This window comes from Daldinia caldariorum, assembly GCF_022478825.1.
Source record: "Daldinia caldariorum strain CBS 122874 unplaced genomic scaffold F4812scaffold_18, whole genome shotgun sequence".
NCBI lineage: Eukaryota > Fungi > Ascomycota > Sordariomycetes > Xylariales > Hypoxylaceae > Daldinia > Daldinia caldariorum.
In genome coordinates this window covers 73,978-90,056 of record NW_025953054.1, presented here as the reverse complement: position 1 = coordinate 90,056, position 16,079 = coordinate 73,978, and the positions used below count along the sequence as shown (strand labels likewise).

The 16,079-nt window shown below is 47.0% G+C and overlaps 3 protein-coding genes across 3 annotated transcripts; 2 read left to right on the top strand and 1 right to left on the bottom strand.

Moving 5' to 3' along the window:
• Positions 1-4,010: 4,010 nt before the first annotated feature.
• On the top strand, positions 4,011-5,267 carry F4812DRAFT_462374 (uncharacterized protein; the record flags this gene model as incomplete). The annotated part of the gene is made up of 2 exons (XM_047938034.1): positions 4,011-5,075; positions 5,130-5,267. 2 exons carry the CDS (start codon positions 4,011-4,013, stop codon positions 5,265-5,267), a joined length of 1,203 nt encoding a protein of 400 aa, XP_047786977.1.
• Positions 5,268-6,706: 1,439 nt separating this feature from the next.
• On the top strand, positions 6,707-8,861 carry F4812DRAFT_441456 (UAA transporter). The gene is made up of 3 exons (XM_047935243.1): positions 6,707-7,148; positions 7,271-8,073; positions 8,197-8,861. The coding sequence occupies exons 1-3, from the start codon at positions 6,931-6,933 to the stop codon at positions 8,436-8,438; spliced, it is 1,263 nt and encodes a 420-aa protein (XP_047786976.1). The 5' UTR covers positions 6,707-6,930; the 3' UTR covers positions 8,439-8,861.
• A 1,222-nt stretch (positions 8,862-10,083) lies between these two features.
• On the bottom strand, positions 10,084-12,971 carry F4812DRAFT_149541 (DSPc-domain-containing protein). The gene has a single exon (XM_047929703.1). It carries the CDS (start codon positions 12,552-12,554, stop codon positions 10,170-10,172), a length of 2,385 nt encoding a protein of 794 aa, XP_047786975.1. The 5' UTR covers positions 12,555-12,971; the 3' UTR covers positions 10,084-10,169.
• Between the last annotated feature and the right edge of the window lie 3,108 nt (positions 12,972-16,079).

The following is a 16,079-nucleotide window of genomic DNA, read 5'->3' as shown; positions in this document are numbered from 1 at the left end:
TGTGAATGGAAAGCTGTAAAAGTCGTATCTTACTGAACTTGATTGAGATGATTTCTCGAATGTCTGACCAGCATTCTCTGTTTTCGATTTCGTCTATACGGTAAGGCTGGCACAATATGATTCGACAAGATATACCTATGCCACAAGGGTTCGTCGAATTCCAACATCGTCCTAAAATTTCTTGGTTTGTACGGACGACCAACCGTGAGACGCTATGAGTTCCGACTTGCATATCAAAAGGTAGGCGAGCAATATGATTCGCGTCGGGGCTACTAGACATTACGCTGTAACTCTAGGTACAGCCAATACCACATGGTTTACCCCCTTCTTGGGTGGCATCGAGAACTTGAACGGTTTCATTATGGAGGTTTGGATGGTGACCTTTCAACTGGAATGATGGGTCCGAGATGCGGAGGCCATTTTTGCTTTGTCTATCCCGGTTGGCACAGTCACACAATTGACTTCACGCCGTCTGTATTCGTGTTTGTTAATGTTTACACACGGCTATACAAGCAATGGGAGTAATTATAGCTACGATTCGTTTAATCATGATAAAATTTAAGTGGTACGGGACTCTAAGGGACTTATAATCCAATATAGTTCTCGTGGCAAACAGGTCCTGGCCATTGCCCCCTTTTCTATGATGCCTCGAGGTTTAGGACGTCAATGGGAGGGCAAAGTAAAAGTGAATCGTCATATATATTGACCGTCTCGATCACCGCGGATATATCGGTTCGGACTTGTAATACTGACTTTACGAACAATCTCGATGCTCATCGCTGATACCTAACCTAATGCATTGCTACTAGGTAACTCGCCTTCCCTACAGGGCGGGTAGTACGACTAGGATATTGACGTGGCAGTATACTAAAAGAGACAGCATGAAGTATTACTACATATATCTCATCAATCTGCATTGAGAACTTGTAGTAGAATATTATGCTTAACGATATAGATTGATAGGACCGAAGTAGATGACAGGAACAAATGTATTGTTATCTGTTCTGTAGACCTTATAGTCAATTGAAGTTAGTTCTTAGATTCATACATCAGGTCAAGACTTATACCTTGATGGAAGCTTTATATATCTTATGCTATCCTACAAGGTGTGTATTTTACATAACTACCTACCTAGGGTATATATCTAGGTAGTTTCTGGAAGCCTAGCAGGTCCAGATGCACAGAAGATTTTATAGTATAGTTACAACATCACGGTAAAAAGCTGGATATTGCATCTACGACAAGGGACATATGAAATAAACTAAATGTCTAAAGATGCTCAAATATACAGAAGCCAACTAAAACATAAACACATCTATGTCCTAGTGGTAACTTCTATAGAACCTTTACAAAGCTTACGACAAAAATACCATTGTATTATTTACAGTATAATTTGGTGTGGTATGTAGAAAATGCATAGTAAAATCGATGAAGAAACGAATCAACAAAAGTCAGTAAACGTGAATCACAACGAAGGCGTTTGATAAAGAAAAGTGGAGAGATGCAGGCATGTACATAAATGGAAGTGTGCGTGCGTATACCCATACTTTGGAGTTTAGTTAGGTAGCCTGTAGGTGTATTGTACCTACATATGGATGCGGTTCTGTACCTTAGGAGGTATGGACTGGTATTAGCTTTCATTAGTCCAGGCACCAAGGTTCGGGTCCAGGTCGTTTTCATTACAACTGGTACTCGAAAATAACGGAAGACTCCGATTATGCGCATCGAGACTCGATCATGAGACTTGGAACCGAGATATATCAAATATCAACAAGTTTTTATCAATAATAATTTTTTTCTTCGTCTTCTTTTTCTTTCATTTCATCTGAAGTGAACCTGCTTGGAATGCTTCTAAAATTCTTGTTGAGAATAACAAAGACAGACACCTACCTAAAGTACCTCCTACCTACCTACCTAAGTAGGTACATAAAGTTAGATATGTGTTTGGATAATAACTTTTTCCACCTGGGTAATGACATATGCACACATACCTATGAGTACCGAAGTTAGTTACATAAGTTGTTAGGTACCTACTCACCCACCTGCCCACTTACCGAGCCCATGTGCGTGAATACCTAGTATAAGTACGTAATGCCAGGGATTTCCAATAAGGAACCCCTCTTTCTCTATCCAAACTCCCCGCGCGTCTCCTTCTGCAGGTGACACGGTTACTTACGCTTATGAAGAGGCGTCTTTAGTTCTCGGTAAAATGCCTAATTGCTTGTTTTTTTTTTTTTTTTGGGCGTCTTGTCCTTTGTAAGGCTTGCCGCCGTCAACGGGGTGCCATTACGTCATAAAGTATATTATGTCCATGTTAAGTGTAAGTGCCCTGGTCGTACATGATTAGGTATGTTAGGTAGGTAGGTAGGCACACATATCTACCTCATAAGGCAGTGACTATACAGAATACCTACCTACCTAGGTGGTTTAGGTACAATAGACATGTAACCTTGGAAGTGATAGCCCTAGTAACCTGCAAAATAGAGTTACGCGGGAATGTACCTTCTATCCTTTCCATAACGATTGACCCGTGTGATTAGTACCTACTAGCTCTCCATAGTATTACCGACGCAAGAACGTGCTTTCTGCACCTAACCTTGTCCCAAATTGTCGTCTACGGTACCAAGAGAGGTAGTCGAGACTTCCATAGGTAACTTTGACCTCTTAGTTAGCTCTTAGTTGCCTAGGCTTCCGGGTTCTTTCTTCAATCCCACTTCCCAGTCTCTACCCTACCTTGTCTCTAGTCTCCAGTCTCCAGTCTCCAGTTTCCCTCTTCTCTCCTGTACCTTTTCTCGCCTCTAACCAAATTCAACCCTTCCATCTACCTCCCATCTACCTACTTTCTACCTACTTTTTTCACTTACCCAACCCTCCATCATACAACACAACCTCTTCCATAACCTCACTTTCATCAATCTCTTTTTTCCCCCCCTCTCTCTCCATCCTAATCCTCCTCATCCTTTTCGTCCTCCCAGCCTTCAACCAACTAAACTCTCCCCCATACGTTCGACGCCCTCTTCACTCTTCTTTGTCCTATTTGGACCAACCAACTTCTTCCACCAGAGACACCCGCCTACGCTGGTACATACGGTACTAGTTGTCGCAATTGGCTTCTTTCCTTATTTAGGACCCATTGCCGCTTATCCAAACCCCGGTCAAACGCACCGTTACCTACCTACTACCTACATACTTACTAGGCCACCTTGGCCGGCCTGCCGAGACCCAGCTGTCATTACGGACCCTGTCTCCATCTAAAAAAAAAAATCCAAACAGTCCCCGTTCTCGCGTGCAATTGTGATAGCAAGGCCCTAGGTAGGGAAACAAGCGAGAACAAAATCAGAGTGGAAAGAAAAAAAAAGGAAAAGAAAACACCAAATTCTTCGCACCCCGCAGAAACCAACTAGACCCGGCTAGAACGCCAGAATTTCCTTTGAAGACATCCTGCGCAGCACAGACACCGCAGCGGAAGAAGGTCAGTCAAGTATGCAGTGCCCCGCCTACTCAAGCCCCAGTTTCGCATAATAACTTACACTTTCTTCCTAATCGTTCTGTATTGGCTGTATTTTTATTTCTATTTTCTACAGCCACATGTCAAAATCGTGCAGATGCAACAGCCTCTGACGAGATAAGATCTGTTTGTCAATCTCGTTTCAACCATTTCTTGGCTCTTTTTCCTCCTCTGAGCCTCCCATCCTTCCCCCCTACATGCCCATTTGACGGATACCCTTCCCCGCAGCAACACACAGCTTATCAGAGCTAACTGCGTGCAGCCCGTTCTTTACCATCAGATCTGGAGCTTACAGCAATCCACTCCTGTACCACTTTTTTCTACGTACACCCGCCCCCATCCAGCGTCAGCCAACAAGATTTCCTGCGCACCCATAGCCCTTCGAGGAAACCTTGGGAGCTACTAGTTCCTAGTTAACTCGGATCAAACCACCCAGTCAGACGCTGCTGACGTAGAAAATACCACCCAAATTAACATCATCGCATACGACCTACCTTTCGACATGTCTGTGGCCCAGGACACTCTCACGCCAAATGGTAACGATATACTATCGTCTCCTATGGATCAGCTAAAGCTCGATGAGAACGAGCCTCGCTTAGGCCCGGATGGCGAGCCTGCGCCCAAGACTGACGAGGAGTATGCTGTAGCTCAATTGACGCTCCGCGCCATCGTCTCCTCCAAAGAAGCTGGCGTCATAATCGGCAAGGGAGGTAAGAATGTCGCAGACCTGCGGGATGAAACTGGAGTCAGGGCCGGCGTGAGCAAAGTCGTCCAAGGTGTGCATGATCGTGTTTTGACCATTTCGGGTGGTTGCGACTCCATCTCTAAAGCATATGCCATTGTCGCTCGTGCGCTATTAGAAGGCGCCCCTGCGATGGGAATGGGGGGTGTTATTCAGAGTAGCGGAACACATCGTGAGCGTCCCCCAATAACTTACTATTCGCAGCGCGCTACTAATGTACAACCCGATCATCAAGAAATCAAATTACTCATCTCCCATAATCAGATGGGTACCATCATTGGCAGAGCAGGTCTCAAAATCAAGCACATTCAGGACGTCTCCGGTGTGCGCATGGTTGCGCAGAAGGAAATGCTACCGCAATCGACCGAGCGAATCGTTGAAGTGCAGGGAACACCCGAGGGCATCCAACGAGCTGTCTGGGAAATCTGCAAATGTTTGGTCGATGACTGGCAGCGTGGTACCGGTACTGTACTCTACAATCCTGTCGTTCGAACCGCGCCCGGCGGTGCGGGGTCTCTCGGTGGTGCTTCTAGCACTGGCGGGGTAACGTACAACTCGTCCAGTAGAGGTGATTATGGCGGTACTCGTGTGATGCGAACTGGAAACGGTGCCGACTTTAGCAATGGGGGCGTGCGCCCATACAATCGGCGGTCGGACTCTGATGCGGCTACCCGCGGACCACCAACGCACGATGAGAACGGAGAGGAGATCCAGACTCAGAACATCAGTATCCCCGCAGACATGGTTGGATGCATTATTGGACGTGGTGGAAGCAAGATAAGCGAGATCCGCAAGACTTCTAATGCCCGCATCTCTATTGCCAAGGTAGGACTAACCCAACCATTCATCTAAGGACCAGCAACTAACAATGCCATTTAGGCACCTCACGACGAGACTGGCGAGCGAATGTTCACTATAATGGGAACTGCAAAGGCCAACGAGTCTGCACTGTTTCTCCTCTACGAAAATCTCGAGGCTGAGAAGATGCGCCGCAGCCAATCACAGCCCGCCGAGTAATGACCTATTTCGCTACTACGGTATGCGACGGCCGTTGCAGAGAGGCCAGCAGCTTATACATCTATCTGGAATATTTCTAGTGTTGGGTCTGATTTCGCAATGTACCCTGCGTTTTGAAGGGGTACTTCAGATTTGACTTGCCGCAAGGCTGACGCCCCTTGGTTTTTTTTTGGGGACGGTTCCTATGATATGACGTGACGATTTTCTCCCTACCCAGAGGCAAACTTCATTATTGCCTCGTCGCAAACTCAATCCGGCTTTCCTTAATATTTCCTCAAAAAAAAAAAACCATCACCTTTATGGACACGTATGTCCTCACACTTGATGCACGGCAGACTCCCGGCAAGCACTCAACACCTCAGTTTCGAACTTCGATACCCAGGCTGGGTGCTGCGCGAGACCTCACGGAGCTATTTTTCACTTGACACATCCGCCCCCATGCGTCAGCATCTTTGTTGTATCGGCTTCCCCTCCCCCGAAGTAATAGGTACGACCTACCTATAACCCATGCTTCTACATACGGTGCCTCGACCATAATCAGTTACCTCTCCATCTCTTAGGCGATTTATCGACCCTCTTCTTATCACAGTGCTACATAAGATTACTCCTTCTTTATCCTCTAATCAACAAGTCGAATTACCTCTCGATGATATCTCACTTTTCGCACGCCAGAAAACACGCAAGAAAAAGACAACAATCCTGTGCCTCGGCCGCATGTACACCGCAGCCATCCACATTCCGTCGGGAGCCCTGCGGAATGGCTTTTGGAGAGATGGTGTTAAACAGATGGGCGGGTACCTAGCTAGATAGTAAGTAACGTGCCTTGAAGATCAGCAATACTATAATTATGGCCAACGTATCTGGAAAGCAAAGCATAAGAATGGTGGTTGCTAGTTTGCGAGTGATTCTTCATGACGTTTGAAAAAGGGGGTAATGGACCGGCATTGTGATTTAGCCAATAAAACATTCCTTGAACTAAATTGACGAGGGGTGGATTGAGCCGCTCTGAGATGTCTAGATGAGGAATATCTAGCACAAGGCGAGAGGAAAGTTGATAAATTCACGTTCATGTGCATGGCCGGCCTCAGGAGAGTATTAAGCGTAGCATATTCGTGCATTTCCTATATGGTCAGTTAGATGCTATACTACTCGGGCAGTATAGCATCTACCTATCTAAAGGTATAGGTGGTAAGAGGTACGCATACCTAGGTAATCCAGGGTGATGTCAATAGGTATATCAGGTAGGTAAGGACTTGTATTACCTACTGGGTACCTAATATAAATGGGGCACGGCAGAAGATGTAGAGCAGGGTATAGAGGCGGGGTGGGCCTCACCGCCTAGCGGATTTGGCGTGCACCTGGGCCAAGATGCGTTATAATTCTGCCGGTTGCTACTTTTAGATTTTTAGGTACGGTACAATACTTTAGCTACCTGTAAGTGGCCAATCTGTCATCAGCACCTGTCAAGTCGCTGAGCTCGTTACTACAAACTCTCTCTTCGTCGTATATCAAATTTTTTCTTTTCTTTTTTAATTAACACTTTAGTTTAGGTACCTGTTAAGCACTTTTCACTTCATTCACGCTCGTTTACTTTTCTCCCAATTCCGAGGTTTCGCGATAATATAGATATATACCTTGTCTGTACATTAGGTACCTATATATCATGGCGCGCGTCAAACAAGCTAAGCCCGTCGAGCGACAGACGTCGTCCGAGTATATCGCACACCAGAACTCGACGGATAAGAAGGGCGACGATATTGCGATACGGTCGGATGGCAACGCGAGTAAATATGCACCACACGGGACGGCGGCGACAACAACGAAGAAGGACGCGGGCGTAGCGCAGTTGGTGGTTGCTGTTGCTGGTATCTACGGGTCCTTGTACGTATTAACATTAACATAACTATCATATATCATCATATATATATGAATGAAGGGGGTCTGTTTGATACAACACGAGCAAATGGCTAACTTCCTGTTCTCCCTTTCTTCCCCCTTCGCAGTCTCACCTGGGCGTACCTACAAGAGAAACTCACGACGACGCCGCACGGCGTCTCACCCGGGGGCGCGACGGAGCGGTTCCAGTACCCGGTGTTCCTGAACACGATCCAGTCTTTGTTCGCGGCGGCGACGGGCGCTATCTACCTGTACGCGAGCACACCCCGGGGCCGCCCCGTCCCCGCCGTCATCCCGTCGCGCCGCATCCTCGGCCCCCTGTTGCTCGTGGCGCTCACGAGCTCGCTCGCCAGCCCCTTCGGGTACGCGAGCCTCGCGCACATCGACTACATCACCTTCCTGCTCGCCAAGAGCTGCAAGCTGCTCCCCGTCATGCTCCTCCACGTCACCCTCTTCCGCCGGAGGTACCCGCTCTACAAGTACCTGGTCGTGGCGGCCGTGACGGCCGGCGTCGCGGTGTTCACGCTGCACTCGGGGAAGAGCCACGGCAAGGGCAAGACGACCAGCAGCAACAACAACAGCGCTTGGGGCCTCCTGTTGCTGGGGATCAACCTCCTGTTCGACGGCCTCACGAACAGCACCCAGGACTACATCTTCGGCGCCTTCCAGCCCTACTCGGGCCCCCAGATGATGTGCGCCAATAACCTGATGAGCACCGCCGTCACCGCCGCGTACCTCGTGCTGAGCCCGTGGCTCGCGCGCACCGGCGCCGGCGAGTGGTTGGGCGTCGATGTCGCGGGCGGCGCGGGGGAGCTCGAGGCCGCGATGGGGTTCATGGCGAGGCACCCGAGCGTCTGGGCGGACGTGTTAGGGTTCGCGGCGTGCGGTGCGGTCGGGCAGGTTTTCATCTGTACGTTTTTTTTTTCTTATCCCCTTCTCCCCTCCCCCCCCCCCCCCCCCCCCCTTTATTCCGGAGAGAAAAAGAAAAAAAGAAGAAAAGAGAAACTAACACAGCAGCAACAACAAAATTTAGTCTACACGCTATCGACCTTCTCCTCGGTCCTGCTCGTCACGGTGACGGTCACCCGCAAGATGTTCACCATGATCCTGTCGGTCGTCGCCTTCGGCCACCGCCTCACCCGCATGCAGGTCCTCGGCGTCGGCCTCGTCTTCGGCGGCATCGGCGTCGAGGCCGCCATCGCCCGCCGGGAGAAGCTGGCGAAGGAGGCGGCGAAGCGGAGCGGGAGCGGGGGTGCGGAGAAGAAAGGACAATGATTACCTAGCCTTTTGTGTTTTTACCGGTTTCTCCCCCCCTTTTTTTGTCTTCCTTTTTATTGTTGCTGGTTTGTGTGTGCTTTGTCTTCGAGGGAAGATGGGGGTTTATTGTCTGGTTGGTTAGATCAACCTAGCTGGATAAGTCGGTTTCGATAATTTCCTAAGTATCTGTATGTACCTAGGTAGGTAGTAGGAGGGGAGGGGGGGATTAGATAGGACGTAGCACTCACCTTATCTTGTGTGTGATTGTATATAGAAGAAGAGGAGGAGGAATGCATGTGCTCTCAAGGAGTTTATTCTTATTACGAAAAAAAATGGGAAGAAGAAAAGGCCAAAGGAAGGGAGTTTTGATATTGATACCTGCTTTGGCGCATGAGCAGAATACAGACAAATACATACATCTGGATGAAGATGATCTAGCTGTGCCCCTTTTTTTATTAACACCCGTGAGATACCTATGTACTACTTAATTACCTAAGGCAAGCAGGATAGGTTGAATAGAGGTTTCAGTATATTATTGCTCAAAGAAAAGAAAGAAAGAAATAGCTAACATGAATGTTTCGCGTGGCTATTAATTACAAATAATAATAATCCTCATCGAGGTCCCTGTAGAAGGTAGGAGAATAATTATAACAATCGAAGCAAGGCTATGTGCGAGACGAAGCACTGGATTACAAAAGTAAGTACCTCTCCCAAGCCTCAAGCTACCTTACACAATAACAGCAATTTAATTCACATGCACAAATTACTCAACTACACACACTCAAACAGAAAACAAAAGGGGGGTTTATGAACGAGAAGCGCTAAGCCGCGCGTCTCCCATTGACATTCGTGAGTTATATGTACAAGATGGGGGGGAGGAGGAGGTTAAATGAGGAACGCCATCTGCATCCGCCCAACCCTCCGCCAAATTAGCTACTTTTTTTCCAGACTCCCTCGAACGCCGTTGCTTGCTCGTTTGTGCCCTTGTCCGCACCCACGGGGAGTAATACAAAGCTTTCTGCTGTTTTGTTGCCGAAGCTCCCGCCCCCCCTGATTTCCAGTCGTCATTGGCTGTATTTTTTTTTAATGAACATAATACCTCGTGCTCGCTTTTCTGGATATAAGAAGAAAAAAGCAGAGGCAAAAAAACCGAGAGAGGGCGAATGATTTCAGAGGGGATGGTCGACGCGTACTGGATTCTCTCCCTTATTAAAAAAAAGCCGGTATTCTATCAAGTTGCAAAATTGCAAACAAGATGGGCGTCGGCGGAAAGTAGTGATGGAATGGGATATTCTCTCGTATGCCCCAGTTAAGCTTCCTTTGCCGGTTTCGTACCGTACCGTTTTTCCAATACTTCCACCCGGCGTACAACCTTGACTTCGTCCCCTTGTATTTTTTTATTCTCGCTTCCCAAACCACCAGTGGGTGTTTCTTTTTTTCCATATGGCTAGCCGTTAAAAACCAACCTCGCGAGAGCTTCTCCAATCCTCTTAGGAGAGGCCTCGCAACTTGTGCCGTCCGGGTATTTGACTCCGCCGTTCCGGTGCTGCCTGAACCACTCCAAATGACAAAGTAAACAACTTGATAAGGAAAACAAAGTGACGGTCTGCAATTGTAAAAGTAAACAAAAGAAAAAGAAGAAAAAGACTATTGGCTCATCCCGACTCAGTCTTGGGCTCAGAGTGTATGTGAATTTCGTATAGCATACGCCGCGTTATCACATCAATAATTTGCGACTGATAGAAGGTACTATAATACGTCGTCGATGGATCGAACGATAGGTGTTTCACCCTTAGTAGGTGGGCTTCTCGGGTCGGCGATCTGAGTAGGACGTCCAAAGGGGAAGAAGGGATCGCGCGGGAACATGGTTTGTCGCGGGGAGAAGAGACCTTCACTAGGGGTAGGAGGAACCTCGAGAAATTTCACGCCAGACATCTCCGAATAGGAGTCGTGCAGAGGATTGCTAGTCATAGTTTCTGCTCTAGGCGACATGAGAGTGTCGTCATCATCATCATCAGGCGGGGCTGATACGATTGGTAGATCTCTTGGTAGATCTCGTCCGTTACTTGGCTCTGCCATGCGTTCCTCGAAACTAGAGCAAGAATTGAAGCCGAATCCAAAGCCTGAAGGACCATTAGGACCAAATCCTGGAGACGGGGGAGGTCTGAAGAATCCGGGTGACGGAGGCGGATTGAAAAATGACGAAGCCGGTTTAAGTGAAGATGTCTGGCTCGGCTGGGGAGTGGGTTCGAAAAACCGAGGTGGTTCAAGCGAGCTACCAAAGTTGAAGCGTCCAGGCTTGCCAGGATCTTGTGGATCTTCCTTTTCAGACCAAGAGAAGCTTGACGGAGCAGACGATGGGCCGGGATACATAGATTCCAGGTTCGGAGTAGATTTCCCACGAGAATGACTCGGTGCACGTTCTCTGCTGGAGCCATTGACACTTCCCTCCTCGTCTGGCAATGGCGCCGTCATTGGTTCTTTCGGTTGCATATCAATCGCATTGGCCGAGAGTGTAAGACGGTGATGTTTTGTAGGGCTTCTGCCGCTTCGAGGTCCCGCAGCAGATCGAGGAGCTAGCCTCTTCTTGCCCACCTCCTTCTGGAAGTCTTGTAAGCAGTACATCAATCGCATATTCGGACTGATCCATCGACTCTTCGATTGCGCAGCGTAGTAAGCATCATTAACAGTCAATCCGGGGTTTCGGTAAAGACCGTATGCGATGATCAAGCTGGCCGAACGGCTCGCGCCCTGCTGACAATGAACAAGAACCTTCTTTCCTTCCCTTGTGCGCTTCTCGATTGTCTCGCAAAGCATCATGAGATCTGTAGCGATATCGGTATTATGATCCCACGGCATATGGATATATTCGGGTTCGAAAATGGCGTTAGTCGCCTTTGGAGTTGTCGGTGTTTCCGAATACTCACCCGAGGGAGGATACTCAAACGCGGTGGCGAAGCTGTCGTTTGTCATAGCGGTGTCGGGAATAGGTGATTCGATCTGGCTCATTCTAAAATTCTTGTTTGTAGCCTGGAAAGGATTGGTCACCTCGCGAGCTACATTTATTACCACATCAAATTTAGATGCTTCTTCCGCGGTGGGTTCTAAGTAGAGATAAACATTGTCGTCATAGATGGCGATAGGACCATCAGGATAACCTGGTGACTTCTGATCTTCGTTATTTTCCGGCTCGATAAACGGCTCGAAATCCATCGCAGCGCGATTCGCTAGCTGCGTCTTGATAGGCGAATCTTCCTCAAGGATAGTAGTATCAAAACCTGGGCAATGATTTCCCTGTTTTGTCGGACGTAATACTTCAGACAAACCTGAGGTACCACGCTCAAGAACAGTTGGGAAAGTCATGCCACCAGCTGGACCGAAAGTGGACGACTTCAATCCAGAAAGCATGTGAGGCGAAGATGTCGAGTGTTTTAGGGATCTGCGTTGCAGAATCGGCGGAAGGGCAGGTGAACTCGGGACTTCGAGGATAGTAGGTCGAATGTTAAGCCCGGTTGAATCAGTCTTGAGACTGAGCTGACTAGGTTTTCGCTTCATGGCAGGAATCTTTGGTTTAATAAAGGAAGGCGACGAAGGTTCGGATACCAAATTGGAAGAAAGTGAGCTCATGAACGGCGGTTGAATTGACAGACCTTTCATATTTCTTCGCCTCGGGGAAGGAGACGTCATGGGTCGCTCCCGGATGGTAGGGTCATTGACGGTGAGGTTATTCATTGTGGACGGCAAACCTCCGAAATTGGTACCTGGAAAAGAATTTAAAGGTATCAAATTGACAGGCGAGTCGGGAGAAGATGACGGTGACGGGTCGGAAAGGGAAGATGTATCTGTTGTTAAGGTCGTTGTTGGGGAAGAATCTGCAGACTCAGAGTTTTGCGTTGAAGTGCTGTCGTGGTGACGGTGCGAAGGATCTGTCGGTAAGGGCCGTAACGCATGTTGTTGTGGTAACCCACCAGACAGGTGTCCATGTGCGCATGAAGAGTCCATCTCCATCAACTTAGGGTCTACCACAGTTACCAATCCTCTCTCGTCAATAGTGTTATCTGTCTCAGGATCGAAAATCGACATGAATGACGGTATTTGATCCTCATACATTCGTCTAGCAGTTGCTGAAGGCATTTTTGACACTGCCACTAACCGTCTCTTAAAACCCCTCCTCTTTATCACTGATACTGACTCAATTTCTTTTTTTCTTCTTCTCTTTCGTGTATCCGTATATCCAAGGTTTGGATTGTTCGATTGGTATTTCGTCGCAAGCGATTCGCCCCAAATGAACTTGAATATTTCCACAAAATTAACAACCTCTTAACGAACGATGTTGTTGAACGACTTTGTATAAGCTTTGTGCAGGACAGCGCTGCTGTATCCTTTTTTTCTTTTTTTTTTTTTCCTACTCTTAACTGGTTTTCTCCGTCTCTTTCACAGTCACCGCCGGGCAAATTGAGCCTAGCCACCTATTATAGTCCTTACTTAAGCTGAGACACACACACACTCCACACTCATAACGTCTCTCTCGTAATAATTGACAACCACTGAGTAAGGGCAACCGCTAGCTGCGTCGTAGGAGGGAGTATAGGTTTGAGTTAAGACTGTACTAGAGGCCGAGACGGCAAGAGGGAACAATGAATGAAGATTTGTAAGAAGGGTAGAATGTCCCGTCAAGTATTAAAAATGAGGTAGAAGAGAGAGAGAGAGTAGGTGTATTTTCTTTTTCTTAAAGTGCTAGCATTCAGAAGCCATTAGGAAGTTAGCGCAGACCACCCTTCACTACCTTGTGTACCATATAGTTTTAAGTAATGGACTTGTTTGCGGGTAGCAAGTAGGCAGTGCGGCGGTTGGCGATACGGGTTTCGTTCTGCTAATGTACGATACGAAGAGAGTTTGAGAAGAATGGTTAGGATAGAATTAATTGGAAGATCGACAAGCGTTCGGAGAGACAGACACCAGTACCTATGCACTCTCGCACGCTGTCTTTCACTTTCAGAGAAAAAACAAGTCAACAAGGGGGGAAAAGAACCAGGAAGAAAAAAACCCGGGGGTGGGCGCAAGTAGAGAAGAGGGAGAAAAAGGCGGATGGGATGCGGTGGAGGGACAGAGGACGCTGGATTGTGTGGAATTGTTGTGTGTGTGTTGACTGATGAATGGGTGAATTCTGGAGGGAGGAGAAAAGATGTGGAATGGGGATTGGGATGGGATTGAGATTGAGATTGCGCTAGAGGGAAGCACTTGGCCTTAGCGCAGGCCTACATGGGCAGTAGAACTGGGGTACAGCCACTATGGACAAAGGCAGTGTTTGAAACAAGTTCGCTACTTTGACCTCGGCGTGAAGCGTTAACAAGCTCAATCCAGTGTGGGGCCTCTCAGCTCCATAGGTAGTTCCCTACCACAAGCAGCTACTATTACACTAGGTTAGTACAATACACTAGCTTAGGTACATAGGTAAGTACCTACATAGGCTACATGTAGTACTTAAGGTACCCGTGGCTCCCGTGGGTCTATTATGAAAGGTACGGAGAGTACGGCGATAGGCTACCGCAAAGATACCCATTGCCGACCTGTTCGCGCTAAAAATGTGCCTGAAATAATTATAACCGCAGAATCATCCCTTCATTGTTGGCGTTGTATCAACCTGTAGTGTACATCTTCTTTTTTTTTGATGGCCGGAGTTATGATAGTTTTTTTTTTGTGAGTTGCGATTGTCAACAAAATGCAAGAGACTTGTTACGCCGCTAACAGTTGAAAGCGCAAGGTCTTCTGAATGGATACTCTTGACAGGGGTATTGGCTTTGCGAAACGAGACACTGGCCAAAACAGGGATTATAATTGTTCTATTAATAGATGTCTGCAGCTCGGTCGGCGCCAAGGCTTGACCAATCAGAAGGCCTGTGCCAAATTTGGCCTCGCAGCTGATAATTTCGACTTCGCCAATCGCCTCTTCCATGCCAAGCACCAACCCGGAAATGGCGCTGGTGGCTTGGGATTTTGTGGAAATGCGGCGCTAGTTGACGATGCGCGGATGAGAAAAAGTTTGATTTACTTATCCAAGTACTATGTAGGGAGATGTTATAACTAACCGCCTCTCCAGAAGTATACTTTGTAGAAAATCGCCATCGGGAATAATCCCTTTGTCTCCTTTGTGCCGGTATCATGACCAGGGTATATTTGTTTCCACTTTCATCCTCTGTTACTCCTCTCATTTCTCAGGGCGAGCGTACGTCATGGCTAGACGATACTAGTCTTAAAATTTTAATGGTCGGGATTTACCGACCTGCATAAAAATTAAATGACTATTTTAGTCAATATGCTGCTCATTTTGTACATACCTTAGGTAGGATTGGCCCGTCCAAAGCAAATCAAGAGGTGTGACAAGATCATCTTGAAGACGGAACCGTCGATTGGTTTTCTTTTCTCCGTGTCCGCAGCAATCAATCGATCGGTCTTGTCGGCCCTACGAAACTCAATGTAAAATATCCCTTGACAGGAAGAAGGAAAAGACACTATTTAAAGCTCAAACGCTATATGAGGTATGTATGTATTTTGAGAGTTCTTTTATACCCTGTTAAGACACGTGGACATACTAATAAAAACGCATAAGATCCATATATACGAATAATGGTCTACTAGATGCGACGTGAACAGTGTATGTGCGTACATAGTAGATTCCTACTTACCTTACCTTAGGTAGTTAAGTATGGAATTTAGTAGTTATTCTAGAGAATAACTAGGGTTATTTGCTTGAGGGAAAAAAAGCCTTAGTTTACCGAATGGTCGCATAAGGGTCTCTCTCCCCCCGTTCCCGTTACGTACGAAACAGAGCCTCACACATATAAGCAACAAGTCTAACAGATACAATATCGCAGTAGGTATATAGTTTACAGGCGTACGATTAATCCTGATATTATGTCGTTATACTATAATATAACGGTTTGCACTTCCGTGGAGCACAGCCTAAGGGTCTCAATCAATCCATATTGACATGGTATCCTTTCTTTTTTTTTTTTTTTTTTTTTTTTTTTTTTTTTTCTATTTTCTATTAGAAATCTAGTTAAAGTGCCGTCTCATGCTTAAAGGTAATCTACGAGATCTTTAGATCTAACGGCCGGCTGCCGTATAACTGAACCCCTAGTCGACGACCAGCTATACGTACTAGTGCTGGCGTTTGCCGCTGCTGCTATTCTGCTACTATGTTATATACACTAGGTAGGTAGTTAATGTAGACCTGCTTCGTGTGTGAACTTCTGTTACCTGTGGATACAAGAACCACATGAACGGAGTGTCGCTCTCGTTGCACGTACATTGTAGGTACTTCCTGTGGCGCTGAAACGTTTGTTTACATGGTGTTCAATCCCAATCCTTCTTGTTGCCGTGACATCCCTCACCTCTTACTCATCTTATCGAAATCTCCGGCATGAATTATTTGATTTTAACGTCAGCAACACGTCAGAACCTTGACCTTATTTTGTTAAAAGGAAGCACTACTGGCTAAAGCATGCATGTTCGTACCCGAAGTTCCCAAGTAGCTGATTAGTGAGGTAGTTTATTGGTGTGCTATGCATCCCCGAGATTCTTGGTCTTCGGGACCGGGACTCTCACTCCATCCATATAAGCTGACATTAGGAAGAATCGCTCACGGGAATCGGCTTA

Excerpts from the sequence above, each read along its gene's own strand:
- F4812DRAFT_441456 (XM_047935243.1), top strand. The coding sequence starts at position 6,931 with ATGGCGCGCGTCAAACAAGCTAAGCCCGTCGAGCGACAGACGTCGTCC. Across the intron at positions 7,149-7,270 it reads GCTGGTATCTACGGGTCCTT|TCTCACCTGGGCGTACCTAC; the intron begins GTACGTATTAAC and ends CCCCCTTCGCAG. Across the intron at positions 8,074-8,196 it reads GGTCGGGCAGGTTTTCATCT|TCTACACGCTATCGACCTTC; the intron begins GTACGTTTTTTT and ends AACAAAATTTAG.
- F4812DRAFT_149541 (XM_047929703.1), bottom strand. The coding sequence starts at position 12,554 with ATGCCTTCAGCAACTGCTAGACGAATGTATGAGGATCAAATACCGTCA.